This window comes from Tiliqua scincoides, chromosome 1 (assembly GCF_035046505.1).
Source record: "Tiliqua scincoides isolate rTilSci1 chromosome 1, rTilSci1.hap2, whole genome shotgun sequence".
Taxonomy (NCBI): Eukaryota; Metazoa; Chordata; class Lepidosauria; order Squamata; family Scincidae; genus Tiliqua; species Tiliqua scincoides.
The window spans coordinates 181,852,164-181,872,685 of record NC_089821.1 but is presented as its reverse complement, the minus strand read 5'-3'; the positions used below and the strand labels follow the sequence as shown (position 1 = coordinate 181,872,685).

The window sequence follows — 20,522 nt, the reverse complement described above, 5'->3', positions numbered from 1 at the left end:
CAGTGTTGAACTTCTCTATGTATGCAGTGATGGAGGACAGTGACTGCTGCAGACCATACCCCCAGCACACCCCTAATCTCTTTTATTACAATAGACCTTTTGACTCAGTAGGCACTTGTGACAAAATAGTTGCTGCTATTGCAATTTTATCTTGAACTAAAGTACACTTTTAAAATTTCTTTTTGTTACCATTCTGAAACTATTTTAAAAGAATGGCTTTGTACAGCTTCTTAGTAGTGGGACTGAATAATCTAAACTCGCCATTAAAAGCTTCATAAGAGGAGATCCTGTAAAGTTAAACCATGTTCATTTTGGCCATTTAAAAAACTCAGAGGTTTTTCTTTTTATATATGTGCGCGCCCGGTGGGGGGCATTTTATTTTTTTTAATATATATATATTTTTTTAAATATATATATATTTAATATATATATATATATAAAATATGCCCCCACCGGCAAAAAACAACAGCAACAAAAACTCAAAGGTGACTGAGCAGCAATTTCAAGACAGACACACAGCTCTTCACCTCCTCACCAGCTCTTAGCAAACTGCTACAGGTGTTTGCAAGTAAAAGAAAGATATTGTATCTCTGGACCTAGAGCACTTTGACCAGCCTATCTTTTTTCACAGAGCTCTCTGCCATCTGGAAGGTGGTCTTGTTAAATAAAAAATGATTAAAGTCAAATCCTTTTTCAGGAAATGAGGGGGAGCTCAGGCCAGCATCAGTCAGGAGGATACATTGGAACAGATCACAGATGGCGGACAGGTCCCAAAATATGTTGCTTAAAAAAGAGTAGAGACACTAGTAGCTCCTCATGGCATGAAGGATCTAATTAAAGACTCTCCAAAGTATGACCCACAGGCCACATCCAGCCCACCAACACACTTTGACCAGCCTGCTGAGTCTGGTGGCACTTACAATTATGTGTATAGCTCTCCCCCACTTCCCATCCTTCCACCTGCCCCACTACTGTACACTACCTTCCTTGTGCTAGATGAAACAACCGCTGAACTGGATTGCTTTGTACGTATAAGAATCCATCTGAGGGAAAGAGATGGCAAGCAGCGCTATAGCAACAAATATTTCAGATATTTTCTTCTGTTGTGAAAAGTTGTAGAGTTATTTAAAAATGTATATATTTTCTGCAATTGACTCATTCTAGCTCACCATATGAGCAAGACTGAATGATGGCCCTGGTAGCTGAAAGCTTGGGAACGCCAATTTAATTCACAGTACTTGAATAGGATGCAAGGTTTTACTACTGAAGAAATGAGGAAATGTTAACATCTCCTTTTCTCTACCCTTGCACCCTGCCCTAATGACTTAGGTGTTTTGCTGGAAATCTACTAACAGTCCTATGAAGCAGTGCCGCTGGGTCTACGGCCGCCAAGTCTACATGTCAGATATTTCTTTAAATAGGAATGAAATGATGTTTGTTACCCAAGATGGTGAAGCCTTCAGAGGAAAGTGGATGGATGCGAACAGAAATTTGGAAAAGAGAGGTCAGGACTTTGACTTTTATTATGTTTATGCTGCCAAAACTGAACCACTCCCGGGGGAGCATGTGCACACTCAGTAGTCTGTGTAAAACTGATTATGCACACACAATAGTCTTCTCTTCATTTTTATTAATTCAAGATATAGCGCAAGTTGTTTGTCCACACTACCCAAGTTATTTCCAAAAAACCAACTTGAAAATATCTATTCACAATATAGTCTCATTTGCCACATACGTTCATCCTATCACTTTCCCACAAGAATAGTGGTTGATCATCAAATATTTTGGTTTGTACATTTTTAATACCATCAAATATTTATTTTTTTATAAAATTGAACTTGGGGTTCTGTTGGGCATAGGTTTTGAGCACTGAACAATGTTATAATCTGAATTGTTTTCCTCTTGATTCATCTTAGTCCTTTTTGCATGGTCTTGTGATGTTTGTGCCTTTTGTTTGTTTTATACTAAAGGTTTTGAGCTTATGAAGCTAGGATTGGGATCTTTCTTCTGCAAAGCAATCATCTGGGAGGGAGGACAGTAGAGGAAGAAAACAATTTGAACATTCAGTGTGGAGAAAGGGGTTTAAGCTTCCCCTTTCCACACTGTTTGTCACCTTAATCTGAATGCTGTGGGAATGGGAAATTTCACTCCTTCATAATTTCAGTTTGTTGAAGGTTAGTAATTGGGACAAACATAACTTGTAAGTGGTCGCATTTGTTAAAAGGTCATTGCGCGCGCACACACCTGGGTTATGCACATCAGAATGTGTATTCTCCAACCCTAATCCTCTCCCTCTTATACGATAAGGAATTTCATCATGCCAATTTCCTCGTACTCCCTTTTTTCTTTTGGCACCTTCAGCATTCCATGTGTTTTGGAGCACAATGACAATTCTCAGTCCCTTTTAGATTATTCAGTTTTTTCTTCATATTGAAAAATTGTACACATGATCATTCTTCTGTGTACTTTAGGTATGCAGAAAGCACAATCTTTTCTCCTAGTGTTCTTATTCTGCTGGCCAGCTGGTAGACATGTTAGTAGTATGTTCTGAAGTATATTCAAATAAGTCATGTTTATGAATGGAACACAGTTTCTGTAGAGCAACAGAATAAAGATTAGTAGGTGGTGCCACCTAGTGTCTTCAAGTTGGAGTCCAAATAATTTAGCTGCAGTTTGAAGTGTTTGAGCTGTGTAGGGGATTTGTACCAAGCATTTAGGTGAACAAAACATTTTGAAATTCTTGTAGGGAATGTTTCCGTTCTAGGACATTGAGACAGTCTTGTTCACACTCAGATCATGGTTGTCCCAAAGCCAGGTTTTTTGTATAGGGGAATTATCTGCCTGATAGGCTTGCCCAGTTACTGCCAAATGAACATACATGCTGCAAGTTAAACTTCGTACGTGCTTTGTCCTGTCTCATGGATGATATACTTTCTAGACTGCATTTTCAGTCTTCAGTCTTCAAAAATGCAGTCTTAGTCCATCATCCATGAGACAGTTTTCAGTGAATGAAGCCAAATAACATTTCAACATTACATTCTCCAAATAATTTGAAGTACATATCCAACCTTGTTATACGCGGATTTTTTATACACAAATTTGACTCAATGTGAATGGCCACTGCAAATGAGAAGGGATGTGATGGCCCCTGGAGAAGGGGAAAAATGCATCCCTTTAAAATCACAGTTTTGTTTTTTTTAAAAAACCCGCTTTTCTTACTGTTGTAGAGAGGCAGTGATGCAAGTGATCATTCCATTCTTCAGCTGAGCCAGGCAAAGGCAAGGGGTCTTTGCATTTCTAATTGCTGATTGCCTCTCTACAACAGTAAGAAAAGCTGTTTTTAAACCACAGTTGTAAAGGGATGCACTTTTTAATTTTTTTGAACTGCTTTTATTTAACACATTTTAATGATATCAGCAGGGAGTCCCAGAATCAAACTCCTGTGGATGTCAAGGCAAGACCTTATTCCATTAGGAGCAATGGAAGGGCAAGAAACCTGGAAGTGGGTCCTTGAATCTTTTTCCACCACTGTTTTTTTATCTACGGATTTTTTTTATCCACTAGAGGTTTTGGAACAGAACCCCAGTGGATAACGAGGGATGACCTGTATTCTGTATTCTTTTGTTTCATCAATTAAATTCTAGTTAAACCTTTTCCATGGTTGTTTTTTTCCAGAAATTGTGTCAAACATTCAGAGTCCTTCAGATGATGTCGCGTCTTATGATACAAAGAATGTGTATGAACGAATACGGCTTGAGAAGCTTGCTTTTGTTCACAGAGCTGTCAGTGTTACTACAGATCCTAATGGAAGTAACTTTGCTGTTTTACAGTCTGACCCTAAAACAAGGTATAATTCGACTGTCAATGGGAATAACTTACCTGAAAGTGCTGACAAGAACAGTGCTTACTCAAAATTATTCCTGCTGGTTAGTTCTTTCTCTTGACACATCATAGCTATTTGAGGTTAGAATAGCTATTTCCAACCTTTTCGTCTCATAGCACTAAAGGCCATGTGTCTGGGAAGGCACCACATTTATCAAGGCACACCACCAGTTTTTTGACAGTTGACAAGGTACACTGTACTGCCGGCAGGGGGCTCGCGTTCCTTAATGGCCCTACTAATATAATAACCTCCCAAAACTCCTGCTGCAGTCCTGCAAACCATTTGTGGCACACCAAAGCGCTGCAGCACAGTGGTTGAAAATTAAGATTATGATGATGAATTTCAGAAGTAGGTGTGCCTGGTCAGGTCTTTTGCGGTTGGAAAGTAGAACTCTTTTTGTAAGCACTCAGTAGTAACTCTTATGCTTTGATCTTTTTGAACATTGTCACTGGCTGCATGATGTCTCCTAAGGAAATGGAATTACAATTAACCATTTCCTTCATATGAGCAATAAGGTGTCTGGGGGATATTTTCCTAGAAATGAATTAGATTCCTCTTTGGGGGAACTTTGTATATTGGCTAGATTTCATTAGTTTACTTCTGCTAGCTTTCATTTCTCCACTCCAGCTACTTTATTTGTCCCAACCACATCATTTCTTTGTGCTAGGAGTACTCTAAATGCCTTCTGATTGTCCTTCTTTCAAACACCAGCCCAAAGTGATCTATGTAAAGGGAAGGAGAAGCTCTGATTTGTAGGCCTAGGAATAAGTTTTCCTAGGAATTTACATTTACCTAGGAATAAGGTCCACTGAATTGTATGCAAAATGTATGCTTCAAGACATAGGGTGTGTGTGTGTGTGTGTGTGTGTGTGTGTGTGTTTGCAAAACAGGTGGTGGTTTACCGGGTATATTGTGACATATACTGATTTCTACTGTCAAATCTGTTAAATTTTCATGGCTTCACTTGTAGAGACTATAGAATCTATATGGGTCAATCCGTTATCCCTCTTAAACAGAAAATGTTTTCCACATGTGGGTTAAGCCAGAGCATGTATTTTTAAAAAACATTTTCTTTTAATGAAGTAGGATGTACATGAGCACTCTTTTTGATGTGCAAATTCCTCATTTAAATAATTGCCTCTAAAATGAAACTGAGAAAAAAGTTTGATTTCAAAGTTAACTGAAGTAAATAATGCCTTTTTATAATAATTACCATTAGTGTTTGTACTTTCATATATGGCTTAAAAATTCTTCTGTTTTTATTTAGCTTAGAATACAGGAGAATTTTAAAATATTGAAGTTGCATCAGTTTACATAAGAATAAGGAAGAACATACTGTTAGTTCATTGGTACAGAAAAATGGTGGTGATATGTAAAGATGCTTGAAATCAGCATTTAAGTAGATTATGTAGTACAGCATCCTGTTAAGGAGTTTCTGCATCACTCCCTTTTTTAAGGCATTGTTTGTATGCTGATGGTGTATTCACCCTTACATGCAACAAGTTACATGTTGCATGTAAGGTAGGGATGTATTGCTTCAGGGTATTCTTCTGGTATTTGTTTGGTAGAAGGCAGAAAAAATTCACTCAATACAAGTTGGAACCTTTCCACCTTGCGTTAAGCATGAATAGTATAAAGGGAAAACTAAAATTGAACTCTTTAAAAACAATTCATCTAACTTTGTTTGTCTTCCAGTCTGTATGAAATTCCAAGTGTGTCAACATCTAGCTTTACTGAGGACTTTAGCAAATTGCTTGGGGAAGCAGATGTTATGGATACCATCCATGATGTGACTCTTCAGGTTGGCACCAGGATTTTTCCTACACACAAGTATATTTTGGCAATGCGGTCTGATTTTTTCCGGAAGCTCTTTGGTTCAGATGGTGATTGGCTAGATTCTGCTGATGTTTATCGTAAAGATGAAGATGATGTTGGTTGTGACCTCTTTGTGATTGAAAAACTTCACCCAGACTTGTTTATGTACCTTCTGCAGTACATTTACACAGACTCATGTGATCTCCTGATTCATGGTCACAGGCCGAAAACGGTGTACAAAGAAAAAGTGGAAGAGAATCAAGACTCCTTAACTACAAACTTGAATAAAATAACGATTAATGATGATGTTAATAATAAGTCTGCATTTGAGGTTTACAGAAGTAACCAAGTGCACATAGTAAATGAAAAACAGAAGAGCAAATCCAAATCTATTTCCAAGAAATTCAAGGGTATTAGGGAAGAAGTGAATCTCATCAAAGCGTTGCAGGTTGCTGCAAAGAAATTTGGACTTGGCAATTTGAGCTCAAGGTATGTGATCAGCTATTTTTTAAACTTGTCCAGTCCCCTTTTAAAGGCACCTAGGGCAGATGCCGTCACCACATTCTGCTGCAAGGAGTTCCACAGACCAACCACACTCTGAGTAAAGAAATATTTTCTTTTGTCTGTCCTAACCCTCCCAATACTCAATTTTAGTGGATGTCCCCTGGTTCTGGTGTTATGTGAAAGTGTAAAGAGCACCTCTCTATCCACTTTATCCTTCCCATGCATAATTTTGTATGCTTCAATCATGTCCCCCCTCAGGCGCCTCTTTTCTAGGCTGAAGAGTCCCAAACACCATAGCCTTTCCTCATAAGGAAGGTGCCCCAGCCCAGTAATCATTTTAGTCGCTCTCTTTTGCACCTTTTCCATTTCCACTATATCCTTTTGAGATGTGGCGACCAGAACTGGACACAATACTCCAGGTGTGGCCTTACCATCAATTTGCACAACGGCATTATAATATTAGCCGTTTAGTTCTCAATACCTTTTCTAATGATCCCAAACATAGAATTGGCCTTCTTCACTGCTGCCACACATTGGGTCGACACTTTCATCGACTTGTCCACCACCACCCCAAGATCTCTCTCCTGATCTGTCACAGACAGCTCAGAACCCATTAGCCTATATGTGAAGTTTTGATTTTTGGCCCCAATGTGCATGATTTTACACTTACTTACACTGAAAAGCATCTGCAATTTTTCTGCCCATTTTGCCAGTTTGTAGAGATCCTTCTGGAGCATTTCCTTCACCAATCATTTCTGGTCTTTGCCTCTCGGAAAAGTTTGGTGTCGTCTGCAAACTTAGCCACCTCACTGCCCAACCCTGTCTCCAGGTCATTTATGAAGAGGTTGAAAAGCACCGGTCCCAGGACAGATCCTTGGGGCACACTGCTTTCCACCTCTCTCCATTGTGAAAATTGCCCATTGACACCCACTCTCTGTTTCATGGTCTTCAACCAGGTCTCAATCCAGAAGAGGACTTGCCCTCTAATTCCCTGACTGTGGAGTTTTTCAGTAGCCTTTGGTGAGGGACCATGTCAAATGCCTTCTGAAAGTCCAGATATATAATGTCCACGAGTTCTCCTGCATCCACATGCCTGTTGACCTTTTCAAAGAATTCTAAAAGGTTTGTGAGGCAAGATTTACCCTTATAGAAGCCATGCTGATTCTCGCTCAGCAAGGCCAATTCATCTTTGTGTTTTGAGATTCTATCTTTGATGAGGCATTCCACCATCTTACCTGGTATAGATGTTAGGCTGACTGGCCTATAGTTTCCCGGGTCCCCCCTCTTTCCCTTTTTAAAGATCGGCGTGACATTTGCTATCCTTCAATCCTCTGGCACCGTGGACGTTTTGAGGGACAAGTTGCATATTTTAGTCAAGAGATCAGCAACTTCATTCTTCAATTCCTTAATGACCCTTGGGTGGATGCTATCAGGGCCCGGTGACTTATTGATCTTTAATTTATCAATGAGGTCTGAAACATCTTCTCTTTTAACCTCTATCTGACATAATTCCTTGGTCAGGAGGGGCTGTTTGGGCAGCTGTATCTGCCCGAGGTCTTCTGCCGTGAAGACAGATGCAAAGAAATTTAATTTCTCTGCCATCTCTAAGTCTCCTTTTATCTCTCCTTTCCCTCCCTCACCATCCAGAGGGCCAGCCACTTCTCTGACGGGTTCCTGCTTCTGACATATTTGAAGAAGCTTTTATTATTCCCCTTAATGTTGCTGGCCATGTGTTCCTCATAGTCTCTCTTGGCCTCCTGTATCACCTTCTTACATTTCTTTTGCCCTGTTTATGTTTATGGAACATAAAAAGGAACAGTTTATGTTCCTTTTTATTCTCCTCATTGGGGCAAGACTTCCATTTACGGAAGGAAGCTTCCTTGCCCTTTACGGCCTCTCTAACTTGGCTCGTTAGCCATGCGGGCACCCTTCTGGACTTAGTTGAGCGGTATCTCAACTTCTTCTTCTTCCTTTGCGGCACCCTTCTTCCTTTGCGGTATACACTTCTGCTGGGCCTCTATTACTGTTGTTTTAAGCAGCCTCCATGCAGTCTGGAGAGATTGGACTCTTTTTACCATCCCTTTCAACCTCCTTCTAACCAGCCTCCTCATTTGAGGGAAGTCCACTCGTCGGAAGTCAAGGGTGTTTGTGAGAGACTTGCCCGGTATTCTTCCCCTGACATGCATGTCGAAACGGATCGCAGCATGATTACTGTTCCCCAATGGCTCAGTAACGTTCCCCAATGGACTTCGTTCCCCAATGTTCTGGACTTTGAGAAGGCATTCGACATGGTCTGGAGGACAAGTTTCTGGAGGAAAAATCCATTACGGGTTACAAGCCATGATGTGTATGTGCAATCTCCTGATTTTAGAAATGGGCTATGTCAGAATGCCAGTGCAAGGGAGGGCACCAGGATGCAGGTCTCTTGTTATCTGGTGTGCTCAGTGGGGCATTTGGTGGGCCGCTGCGAGATACAGGAAGCTGGACTAGATGGGCCTATGGCCTGATCCAGTGGGGCTGTTCTTATGTTCTTAATGGCTCAGTAATGTTCCCCAATGGCTCAGTAACATTGACATCTCTAACCAAGTCCTGATTACCGCACAATATTAAATCCAGAGTCACCTCTCCTCTGGTGGACTCCATAACTAGCTTTTCTAAGGCACAGTCATTTAGCATGTCACTCAAACCTTCTGTTGATACTCAGTCCTAGAAAGGCACCTCTGTCTTACCTCTGCAGCACCACATACTACCATCTTTCAGGATTATTGAAACTCTAAAAACAATTGTTCTGTCCCATCTTGGAAAATGATGAATGAATGATCACTCTCTGTTTCTGGAACAGTATGGTATGTTAACATAATTAAGGGCCCTATCCTATACAACTCTCTACCACTGTTGCAGCCGTGCCAATGGGGCATGCGCTGCATCCTGTGGTGGAAGCCTCCTCAAGATAAGGGACTGTTTCTTCCCTTGCTACGGCGCTACATTGGGGCTGCATCAGCACTGGAAAGTAGGATAGGATTGGGCTGTTTCTCAGTATTTGTCTGGAACAACTACCCTTCACCACATACAGTGGTGGCTCTCTAGCACATGTATGTCATTGTTTCCTTCATTTTGTAGTAGAGTGTTGGTTTTTCCTGTGCTTTATGTACGCATGAAGTTATATGGTAACTTTTCCCCCCCTTACAGACTAGATGGAGTCAGACTGGAAAATGGAAGAATTAGTGTTGTCAACAGAAAAAATGGCAACAAACCAAAGCTAAACCAGAAAAAATTGTGAGTTTCAATTCGTTGGGAGTAGTATAATAAGCCAAGCATGCAAGGCAGCCTTGACAGACATTTCTTTATAAACTCTGAGTGAAAGAAACCCTAAGACTAGCACATGCCTTCATCCTTGACCCTCTTACTTGCCTCTGCCTACTTCCGACCCAGTCAGTTAGTGTAGCTAGTATCTTCCTGAACTTGCACTTAATGGGGTGTGGCAAAAATTATGTAGTAAAGTGTAATGTGTTACTGTCAGAAAATTATCTAGCAACACTTCTTGTATCATGCTTCAGGGTTTATGATACCACAAATTTGACTTCCGTTTCTTTCGTCATAGATCCACACGCAACCATAGCCTTTGCTGCTGCTTTTTCAGTCCCTGTTGTCTACCTTCCATTCTTACTGCATATCTTACGAGGGTCGCCCAGAAAGTAATGCACCACATTTTTTTTCTTCAACAATTATTTATTGAACACAATGAAACTTACACACAAGAAAGAATGATGTTTCTTCTACACTCCCTATTTTTCCACGTAATCTCCGTCCAGTTCTATGGCCTTCCTCCAGTGAGACACAAGGGCATGTATGCCGTCGTACCACTCCTTGTTCTGGTCACGAAGCCATTTCTGCACTGTGCGAATCACCTCTTCGTCATCCTCAAAATGTCTTCCGCGAATGGCATCCTTTAATGGCCCAAACAAGTGGAAGTCTGAGGGAGCTAGGTCAGGGCTGTAGGGTGGATGGGTAACACAGTCCAGCCCTGCTTAGTGATGTGTTCCGAAGTCCTCAAACTTGTGTGAGGCCGAGCGTTATCATGTTGAATTAAACATTCACCTGGGTTGTTATGGCGCCGAAGTCGCTAGAAACAATTCTTGAGTTTGGTTAATGTCTTCACATAAGCTTCAGAGTTAATGGTGCTGCCTCTTGGCATCACATCAATGAGTATGACGCCCTCACAGTCCCAAAACACAGTGATCATGACCTTACTGGCGGAAGCAGTTGCTTTGAATTTTTTCTTTTGTGGAGATTGAGGATGACGCCATTCCATCGACTGTCGTTTTGTTTCGGGCTCAAAATGGTGAACCCAGGTTTCATCACCTGTCACAATCCTGGACAAGAACGCTTCCCCCTCATCTTCAAAACGTTTCAGCAACTCAGAAGAAATGTTTTTTCTGAGATTTGTGGTCCACCGTAAGAAAGCGCAGAACCCATCATGCACACACTTTTGAGTAATCAAGAGCACGGATGATTGCATCCACACTTCCTTTGCTGATTGACAGCTTCAGCGCCAACTGCCTAGTCGTTATGCGTTGGTCCTCGCGAATGAGCACATCAGCAAGCTGCGTCTTGTCAGGTGTGACAGCCGTGGATGGCCACCCCGAACGCTGCAAATCTTGGAGCTCTGCCGAACCGCCTTCTAATGGCCTCACCCTCTGTGCCCAGCGACTAACCGTACTTCTGTTGACTGCAGAGTCTCCATAAACTGTACACAAACGTTTGTGAATGTTCCCAACAGTTTCTTTCTCCGCAGTGAGAAATTCAATGACAACACGCTGCTTGTAACGTACATCACTTACAGACGCCATTTCGAAACACTGCTGCAGCTACGCTATCTGTCTGAAGAAACCAAAAATTTGTGTGCGCACTCCTGAAAATTCAAATAATGTATATCTAAAAGTTTCGCATTTGTACCATTACTGTAGACTGAGAAAAAAAATGTGGTGCATTACTTTCTGGGCGACCCTCGTAGATTGTAAATTCTCTGGCTAGCAACAGTGTCATTGTTGTGTGTTTCACAAGGTCCATCATTCTCTTTGTACTCAGAAAATGTAGAGGAGGCACAAATTCAGATTGGGTACAATCTGATGCAGCTGTCTTGGGCAGCTTTTCATTTCATATGCTCCTGTGTGGGCTGTCATTGTACTCTCTTTTGCATTTCATGCTGGTAACAAATGTATTTAATTTTCTTTGAAACAAAATTATAAAAAAATCCTAAACTTGCATATTAAACACAGTGAGGAAGAGACTGCTGAATTTGATTACCACTCTCGTGTTTAATGTTTCCAAATCATTACCTTTTTTTTTGTAGTTCATACCTCTGTGATGTAACAATGAAGTCTATAGATGGAAAGGAGTTCCCATGTCACAAATGTGTACTGTGTGCAAGACTTGGTAGGTATAATGCAAAGTATTTTGGATACTTGGTTCATGGTTGGTTCTGTCTTTTAATGCATGACTGAATGAATTTTCTTTCCTCTTCAGACTACTTCCACAGCATGCTGAGCAGTGCCTGGATCGAGGTAAGTGTGCCACTGGTGCAACAGTTACTTAGCTGCCTGCTCCTCCAATTTAGAAGCCTGATCTACTGATTGATTCATTTTGCTTGTTCATATTTGTCTTAGATTGAATCTGAATTGCATTGTTGGTATGTCTAATACTTTGCACAAAATAGTCGGGCTAAAAATAGGCAGGTATCTCAGCATGAGCTACTGCTTGACTTTGCTGCTTACTGTCACTCTTCTCTAGAGGTGGATAGTTCTGCCACATATCTTCATAGAGTAGAATGGATTGAATGAATGAATCATACCTGATGCAGAGATGAGACAGAATTGCTTCTCCTTAAGGAGGCTGCCAGTTGCATCTTTGTGTAAAAAACTTCTTGGGGTTTTCTTTTCAAAGAGAACATGCTCAGAATCTTGACCTACATAGGAAGCGAGTAGGTAATGCTTCCTCTCCCTGCCATCAGCATGTGTAATGCTTCCTTTTTCTCTACATTTGTATCTTTTGGGGTGTAAAAGTGAAGTGTTCCTCCAGTTAATCAGAAAAAGGGGTATTTTGGACTTGTGAAAACACTGTTCTACATCAAGAATGATTCCTTGATAGGCTCCTTTTGAGAAGGGCTGCGTTTCTGGCAATCTGTAAACTTTTCGAGAATATTGCCAAGATGTTCTGTAAAATATAGTAGAATACAGCAGAGCAAGTTGCTTGATTATCTGAATAATTGTAACCTTAATAACGTGGACATGATCAAGGTTTGGGTGGGGGTTTTTTGTGAGAAAAAGTGGGTATACCGTATTTATCGGCGTATAACACGCACTTTTTCCCCCTGAAAATAGGGGGCAAATGATGTATGCGTGTTATACGGCGATGTCTCTTTAAGGGATCCCGTTCCCAATAGTGCCTAGCGGCGGCACAGCGTCGTGACGTGATGTCAGCGCTGCGCCCGCCGCATATTATCACAGCCGCTGGCAGCTGATGAATATGGTAAGTGGAGACCCTTTCTTTGGGGAGGGGAGGGGGAGGGATTGAGGTGAGGTGGCATAAGTAATGCTTTGGATGGTGAAGAAGATGAGCTGATTTATGAAGATAGTAGCAGTGAAAGCAGCAGTGTTCATTGCAATTTTGAAGATAGCAGTGAAGATGAAGAGTTTCTTGGTTTCCCAGATAGTGATTTCTGAGTAAACTTTTGTAAAAACAAAATATCCAAGTTTCTTTTGTTAAAACAGTTGCTTTTACTGTCCTTTTACATTATTTACCTTATATGTGGTAATAATATTAATAAAAAAAAGTTCTGAGCTACCCTTATTTTTTTCCTGAAATTTTCCTCTTAAAATGAAGATGCGTGTTATACGCCTGTGCGTGTTATACGCCGATAAATACGGTATATCTTTGTACTCTGAAGAGTTTCTCCAAGGTTCCCAGGAAAATTCTGTTTGGTTTTAAATGGGTTGAAATATTTTTTGTTTTAAATTTCTTTCATTTAGGCTTCATGTTGTGCAGCTCTGGAAATGCCATTCCCCTCTGATATCCTGCAGGTCATTCTGGATTATATTTACACTGATGAAGCTCTTACAATAAAAGGTGAAGGCATTAAACTTCTGGCATGCATTGGACAGGAATGAATAGCATGCTTGGGAGTCTGTAGTACCTTTGAGAAGAGCTCCATGAGTATGTGTATAGACACTGTGGGAACTGGGGGTACAAGAAATATTGATAGGCAAAAATCAGTGGAGTCAAACACATGAGCTGAGGTAATTGCATATAAATTAACTATAGATGAGAACTGGTATGCTGCTGAATGTTATTTGAGCAGAGCTTGGAAATCCAATCCAGCAGGTTCCTAAAGCTTGCCCTCAGCTTGAGATACTGACTCAAGCTCTTGCACAGCTCAGATTTTAATCAGAGATGCAGAGAACTTAAGGCCTGTCTGCTTCTTTCCCATCTTCTCAGCTCTCCTCACCTCCAAGCCCCTTTCCTACCTCTTACCTTTCTTGCTGCTTTTGCCTTGGCAGCATTGCTCACATCTCACTGGGACAACAGACTGTAGTAGCTGCATGTCTAATGCAAGGAGTGCTTGCAGTTGTACTTTTTCCAGTGCCATTGACCTGTGTCAGTAGACTGAAAAAAATAAAATTCCCACTTACCTTGCATTTAGCATGCAACCATCAGGAAGGTAGGGAAGGAAGACATATCCCTCCATTCTGTTGCTGTCATCCCCTGTGGAACAACAAGAACAATAGGAGAAGGGACTTGGGAGCAGGCAGGCGGAGTGCTATGTATGTCTGAAAGAAAGATAATCCTATCATGCTCCCAGTGATAATACTGGAGTCACAACAGGTTATGAAACAGGCTCAGATTTTGGCTCAAATAAAATGAACTGTATTTCAAATTGGGGGATAGTTTGGGTTTTTCTGAGTATGGGGCAAGGAGGATTTTGTCCATCGCTAATGAGGTTGCTAAGAATGGGGTCAGATTAAAGAGGGGAGGAGATCATTCCCCCCCCCCCCCAGTAAAGTTTTATTTTTCTTTTCTAAGAAGTTAAACTCAGATAAGGGTAGAGATAGGAAGTAGCAAATTTAGAAAGGGGTGCCAGAAGTTGAAATGAGGATGTCTTGTGTGTGAAACTGACATGCAAAAGGGAGAAGGAGTAGTGGTTTTGGAGAGCACTTTCCTTTCTAATCATTTGAGTGGGAGCTGTTTGGGGATAAGTGTGTTGACTCATCTCTAAATACAGTAGAACCTCTTTAAGTTGAACACCCAAGGGACTGGAGGAATTGGGCAACATAGGAGGGTGGTCAACATATAAGAAAAAAAGGCTATAGAAAATTAGGTCTAGAAAAACCCAAGGCTCTAGAAAATTAGGTCAACTTAAGGAGGTGGTCATTATAGAGAAGTGGTCAACTTTGGAGGTTCTGCTGTATGTTAGAATGTGATCTTAGTTCAGCTAATAGCTAGAAGATGGACAGTAAGTAGAATGTTGGACACTTGTCCTCATGTAACTTTCCAATGATTTCTAGAATCTCAAAATGTGGAATTCGTTTGCAATGTTCTTGTGGTAGCAGACCAGCTCCTTATGTTACGTCTGAAAGAGATCTGTGAGGGAGTAATTACAGAAAAACGTGAGTTATTGGAATGACTCTTGTAATGTTATCTGTTTTCATAATTATGTAATAGTTTGCAAGATGACACTTCTTTCACGTATTATTGAGCGCGTGTTCTTAAAACCTATTTTCTGCAATGTTGTCAGTGCTTCTGAAACGTTTTTGCATCAGGACTCGCCTAAAAAAAAGTTTCATTTTACTAGCCACTCAAACCTCTGTAGCTGTAATGCTGATTGGGCAGCAGTGTTTAACTCAAGTAGCAGGTTGTTTAACCCTTGATGCACATAGCCTAATCTACCCTGCCAGTTTCATGAACCATTGGGTGCTGACCCACTGGTGTGCCACAGACTCACAGTTTGAGAACCACTACAGCGTCTTGTGTGGCACAGAGTGGTAGATTGCAGTACTGCAGTCGAGAACTCTCCCCATGACCTGAGTTTGATCTCAGCAGAAGCTGGATTTCAGGTAGCTTCAGGAAATCCAACTTAGCCTTCCATTCTTCCGAGGTCGGTAAAATGAGTACCCAGCTTGCTGGGGAAAGGTAGCATGACTGGGGAAGGCAATAGCAAGCCACCCCATTTAGAGCCCAATCCTGAGCTTGGTACTCTGACTTTCCGCTGGAGCACACTGTCGCAAACATGCTGTAAGGCACGTCTGCGAGGCTTACCGCTGAACCAGTGCTGGGCTAGCACCGGGCGGGCGCTTGTCCTACGCTGCTCAGCGGTCTGAAGGACTGGCGAACCGTGGCATGGTAAGCGGAGGCGGGGGGAAGAGGAGGGAAATAGGTGGGGGGCGGGGAGGAGGCGTGACGGGGAGTCGGGAGGTGGAGAAAGGGCAGGCTGGAGGCATGCCGGGGGGAGGGAGGGAGGCGGGTCCCATGGAGCTCTGCTCCACCGGATCCTATCCGTTCATGCACGGCTCGGCACCCTATACGAATGCCTTTACTTTTCCGCCAACCTTTTGGTCGGCAGTAAAGTGAGTAGCCCCATTGCAGGGCTGCTTCCCTTACCTGGGAGAAGGGAATGAAAGTCCCCTTCTCCTGAGGCGCAGGCTGAGGCGCGCACAGGATGCGGCGTCAGCCATTCTTGGCACTGCTGTAACCAGGCGCCCCGGGCAGCTCAGGATTGGGCTGTCTGTCTGCCATGAAAATCACCATGAAAGTGGTGACACCCCAAAAGTCAGTAATGACAGTGCTTGCACTGGGTACCTTTCTTTTTCTACTCTTGTGCACACAAGTGGACCATAATTAGCAGAAGAGAGTTATGGAATATGTTTTTTTATCTAGATTACCATCATGATTTTTTCAGCCCTGTTCTATCCAAGATTGGGCTATTGAGGGGAGGGATTTACAAACAGTGGAAGAGGCTTCTGCTGTTGTAAAATGGCTGCCAATGGCATGCCCGGTGCTCTGTCAACACCCATTTTGGGACACTGCCACAAGAAGCAACAGCGCTCTGTGTTTGTTGCCTGTTTCCATCTCACCCATCAGAACAGGTAAGGTGGGGAGAGGTGAAACTGGGCAGGGATGTGGGAGGAATAGCTGAGGGAAGGGTGGATCTGGCAGCAGTGGCATATGCTGGATCCTACAGAGCTGGTGCAGATCTAAGGAGACCCATTGCAGAGTGGGAGAATTATGATGGGGTAAAGGAAAATAATACCCAATTTACCTCCAAAACCTTCCCCCTTTTCCTCCAAAGTTTCCCGATCCTCCCCCCCTTCCTGCTGGATACAACAAGCTTGTTTTTGGTGCAGCTACATTGTCTGTGTTGGTGGGGAGCTGGAAAGAATAGAATTGGTCTCTTACATAATTAATTCATCTTTCCTTCTTCCCCTTCCCGCCACAGTTACTTTAAAGAATACTGCTGAACTTCTGGAGTTTGCCGCAATGTACAATGCTGAACAGTTGAAACAGTCTTGCTCACAATTCATAGTGCTAAATATGGCAGCTCTTCTTGAAACAAGGTAGGTTCTGGCTCTGCTTGTTCAACTGTTGTCTTGAGCATGGTTTAAGTAGCATCTTCCTTCCAAATGTCTCTGAGTTCTCTCCTTGACAACTGTCCTTAGGGTCTAGTCTGCTTGCTATTCGATCTCAGGGAATGTTAAGCGGAGTGCTGTTGTAGCTTGACTTTTTCCGTATGCCTGTGCTTGTAACATTACTCAAGGGAATCATCACATAATTGGAATTGCTTATCTTTAAGCCTTGGAGGAAAGAAAAAGTTCACAATACTTAGTGGGCCTGCAAGAGCTGTATCTGCCCCATCTGCTTAGAATTGGTCTATCCATTGTATGATAAAAGTACACCACACTTTTAGGGTCTTATATCATGTGTAGAACTCAAGATGATTGCCTTTCATGTCAGTTACTTGTGCATAACTGAGCCTAGCGTGAATTCTCTTTAATGTGTGTTTTCCTTAGGGCTCTGGATGTTTTAAGTGATGATGTTCTGAAGGATCTTTCTGTTTCTTACAGAAACATGGTAAGGCCTATCATTTATTAAAGGAATTATACCAGTAATGTTTGATTATTTTTAACCAGTAATTTGGACACAGGTATTGAATCCATAAGTATGTTGTAATTTTTATTTGTGTGTTTTTCTGACAATTTTTTTACCAACTTATTCACTAATCATGTAGCCCTGTGTGTCCCACACTTTTATTGGTGTCGCAGAAAATGTGGTAGAATGTGCATTAGGCTACACTATTTTTTTAAAAAGTAATGTAACTCAGACAAGAGCAGGACTTCTCTTGTATCTGTCTATTAATACAAGAGTGAGAAGTTTCTAACCCTATGAGTCAATTATGTGCTATTTACCAGGACCATTTTATTTACTTTAAAAGTAGCTTTAGTTAAAATCCTATCTCACCACCTTCTTTGAATATGGCATTAAAATGCTGTTTATAAAGCTTTTTAAAATGGTGCAAGTAAAAATGAATGAAAATGTATAATCAACATTCTTTTTACTGAGTAAGCCTGAAGGCTGTGTAAGTGTGAGGTTGTGTACTCTGCTCTATCAGATATTCTATAAAGACTTGCATAAATGTGTATCATTAGATTAATTCAGTATGTAAGAGTTCTCTTTTCTGCCCTGCTTGAAAATGGGTGTTCCTAAAGACAGAATTACAGGTTTTCAGAAATGTCTTCAGTACTACTTATTCTTTGTGTCTAGCTTAAATCATTTTGATGTTACAGATTCCAGCAATGGTTAGGAGAGTAATAACTCCTTATCAGTATGGGCCTGATATTAGTTCTTTGGAACCTGAGAAAGGAGAAACTTTTGTCTTCCTGAAAGAAGAATTAAGTACAGAGCAAGCTACTCAGTAAGATTATTTTTTTTCCTGATTTCTCTGATCTCTTGGCCTACTGTGCCACTGTGTTTTCAGAGATTCAATTATCCAATTCAATTCTCAATTCTCAAGTGGAATGGAGAAATGTGGATTGGTGGCAGAAAACCACAAAAAAATTAAGAGAGTTGCATCCTAAAATTCATGTGTGGAAATAAGGTGGCATTTAGTCTGTGAGTTTTAGAAAACAAAAACTGTGAGTTTCAGTGCGTTTAGAAAAATCTGTACAACTATGAGGGATTGACAAATTTATGTGTAACATTAAACATAACATGTTGTGCAAGTGCAGAGCCAAATCAGGATTCCATTTGGATTTCATTGTTCAGATCCCTTATAAGCAGAAGGATAACTTAGGCTATCCTTTTGAGTTCTTGCCGGTAAATAATAAACTATCCTTCTTCTAGTTGTTACAACTAAGATGACTTTTGAGTCATAGGCTGAGGGATCATGATGTATTATGGAAGTTTGCTTTTGAAAATGCTGTTTTGTGTTTCTGGTTATTATAAAGATTATTCTTGACCCATTCAAAATAAGCAAGAAAAGGGGATAACGATTAAAGCAAAAGGCATGTTGAAGACTTCTGGAGAAATCTTCAGTGCCATCAGAATAATTTTTAAAAGATTGTATTAGGAAAAGATGTTATCCTTATGTTGGGAAAGTTTTTACCTTTGAAAATGTAATAAGGAAATCAGCATGCTATCTGTTGCCATAATTCTAAATGTGAATGAAATCTAAGTGTATGTGTGTGAACCAGGGAAGCCCTTCTCAAAAAAGCGAAAGCAAAGGCTAAAAAGAAGCCTCGAAGACGGTCGGACAGCTCAGGAGGATATAATTTATCGGATATTATTCAGAGTCCACCCTCAACAGGTTAGTGGTGAATGATATTGCTTTATAATGCAGATTTGGAGGTTACATTCATACAATTTATGTGTAGTTTGTTTTATATCTTTTTCTTTTGAGCAATTTGTGGGGCCTATGGCCATAGATGCCTGTGGCACTTCTCATACCTACTGTTCTGGTTGGAGGTAAACATGGCCTGATCAAAAACAGTAGCATATACATTCAGCGCCAGCAAAGGAGTTGGTGGCAAGAGGAGACAAAAACCACAGTCCCTAGTAGCAGCTAATGTCTCCGTGGCTCTGTAAGAGCTAGCTGCATACTCCTTAGAGTTCTGCAATAGTAGCCCCAGCACAGGCTACAGCAACCACTAGGGAGCAATTACAGTAATATGTTACAGGTTCAGCTTATTCCTAGAGTTTGTTTCCTGTTAGGAGTTCAGTGGCCTTATTAAAGATACCATTCTCCAGTGGGATCTCCATGTGCATCTTAGTCCTAACAAGTGGGCAGCTCCTCCCTCTCAGGTAGGCAGGCCAGAGTCTTTTGGTCATCCTGAGGGGAGGGGCCGCCTGGACTCCCCAGACTGTCCAAGCATGAAGAGCCCTGCCCCTGACGCCAGATGTCTCCAGTGTCCATCTGGAGGCACTGTAGTGGCGGTCCTCTGGTGTCATGTGCTGCATTGCGTGTTGGCTCGGGGGATGAATGCAGAATGGGCCCAGGTGGTGCAGGGCCCTACCCCAGGTCTATTGCTACTTTGCTATGTACTGCGTCCCCCTGTACTGCGTCCCCCTGCGAAGCAGGACAGAGCTGGGTTCAGCTCTGCTGAACCCCCCCTTCTGAACCCCCCCCCCCACTGGAGAAGCTAAGAGGGTATTTTATTCTTTTTACTTTTCACTAACTCTCCAGCCTTCCAGCAGGCAATACTGCCTGCTGTCCCTTTAATAAACTTTTTCCTAACTCTCCAGCAGGCAAGAACTGCTGCTGTCCCTTAAGAAAATTTTCCTTTGTTTTACCAGCAGCCTGCCTGGAGGCTCCTGCTTTAAAGCAAGGTAGCCAAACCTATTTTGAATTTTAGAATCGTAAAGTCAGGGGGACGCAGTACAGCGCAGAGTAGCAATAGACCTGGGGTAGGGCCCCGCACCACCTGGGCCCATTCTGCACTCATCCCCCGAGCCAACACGCAATTCAGCACGTGACACTAGAGGACCGCCACTACAGTGCCTCCGGATGGACATGAGACATCTGGCGTCAGGGGCAGGGCTCTTCATGCTTGGACAGTCTGGGGAGTCCAGGCGGCCCCTCCCCTCAGGATGACCAAAAGACTCTGGCCTGCCTACCTGAGAGGGAGGAGCTACCCACTTGTAAGGACTAATCCGGACATGGAGACCACTGATAAGGGGGATTCACGGTAAGTACAAATCTCCCCTTTTAGGATAGAGGGCTAAATGGTGGGACTTTGTCTGCTGCCCTTTTATTTCTGAGAAAGTACAGCAGTGC

At 41.9% G+C, this 20,522-nt stretch overlaps 1 protein-coding gene across 1 annotated transcript in view; it reads left to right on the top strand.

Annotated features, from left to right (window-relative positions):
- The window catches only part of IBTK (inhibitor of Bruton tyrosine kinase), a 62,368-nt gene that overhangs the window by 28,204 nt on the left and 13,642 nt on the right, over positions 1-20,522 (top strand). Inside the window, exons 10-21 of the mRNA XM_066612471.1 lie at positions 1,330-1,504; positions 3,676-3,847; positions 5,579-6,187; positions 9,392-9,478; positions 11,556-11,638; positions 11,729-11,766; positions 13,231-13,327; positions 14,764-14,865; positions 16,692-16,809; positions 17,263-17,323; positions 18,037-18,164; positions 18,943-19,055. Of these exons, the coding sequence (XP_066468568.1) occupies positions 1,330-1,504; positions 3,676-3,847; positions 5,579-6,187; positions 9,392-9,478; positions 11,556-11,638; positions 11,729-11,766; positions 13,231-13,327; positions 14,764-14,865; positions 16,692-16,809; positions 17,263-17,323; positions 18,037-18,164; positions 18,943-19,055 (1,783 nt within the window). The remainder of the gene's footprint in view (positions 1-1,329; positions 1,505-3,675; positions 3,848-5,578; positions 6,188-9,391; positions 9,479-11,555; positions 11,639-11,728; positions 11,767-13,230; positions 13,328-14,763; positions 14,866-16,691; positions 16,810-17,262; positions 17,324-18,036; positions 18,165-18,942; positions 19,056-20,522) is intronic.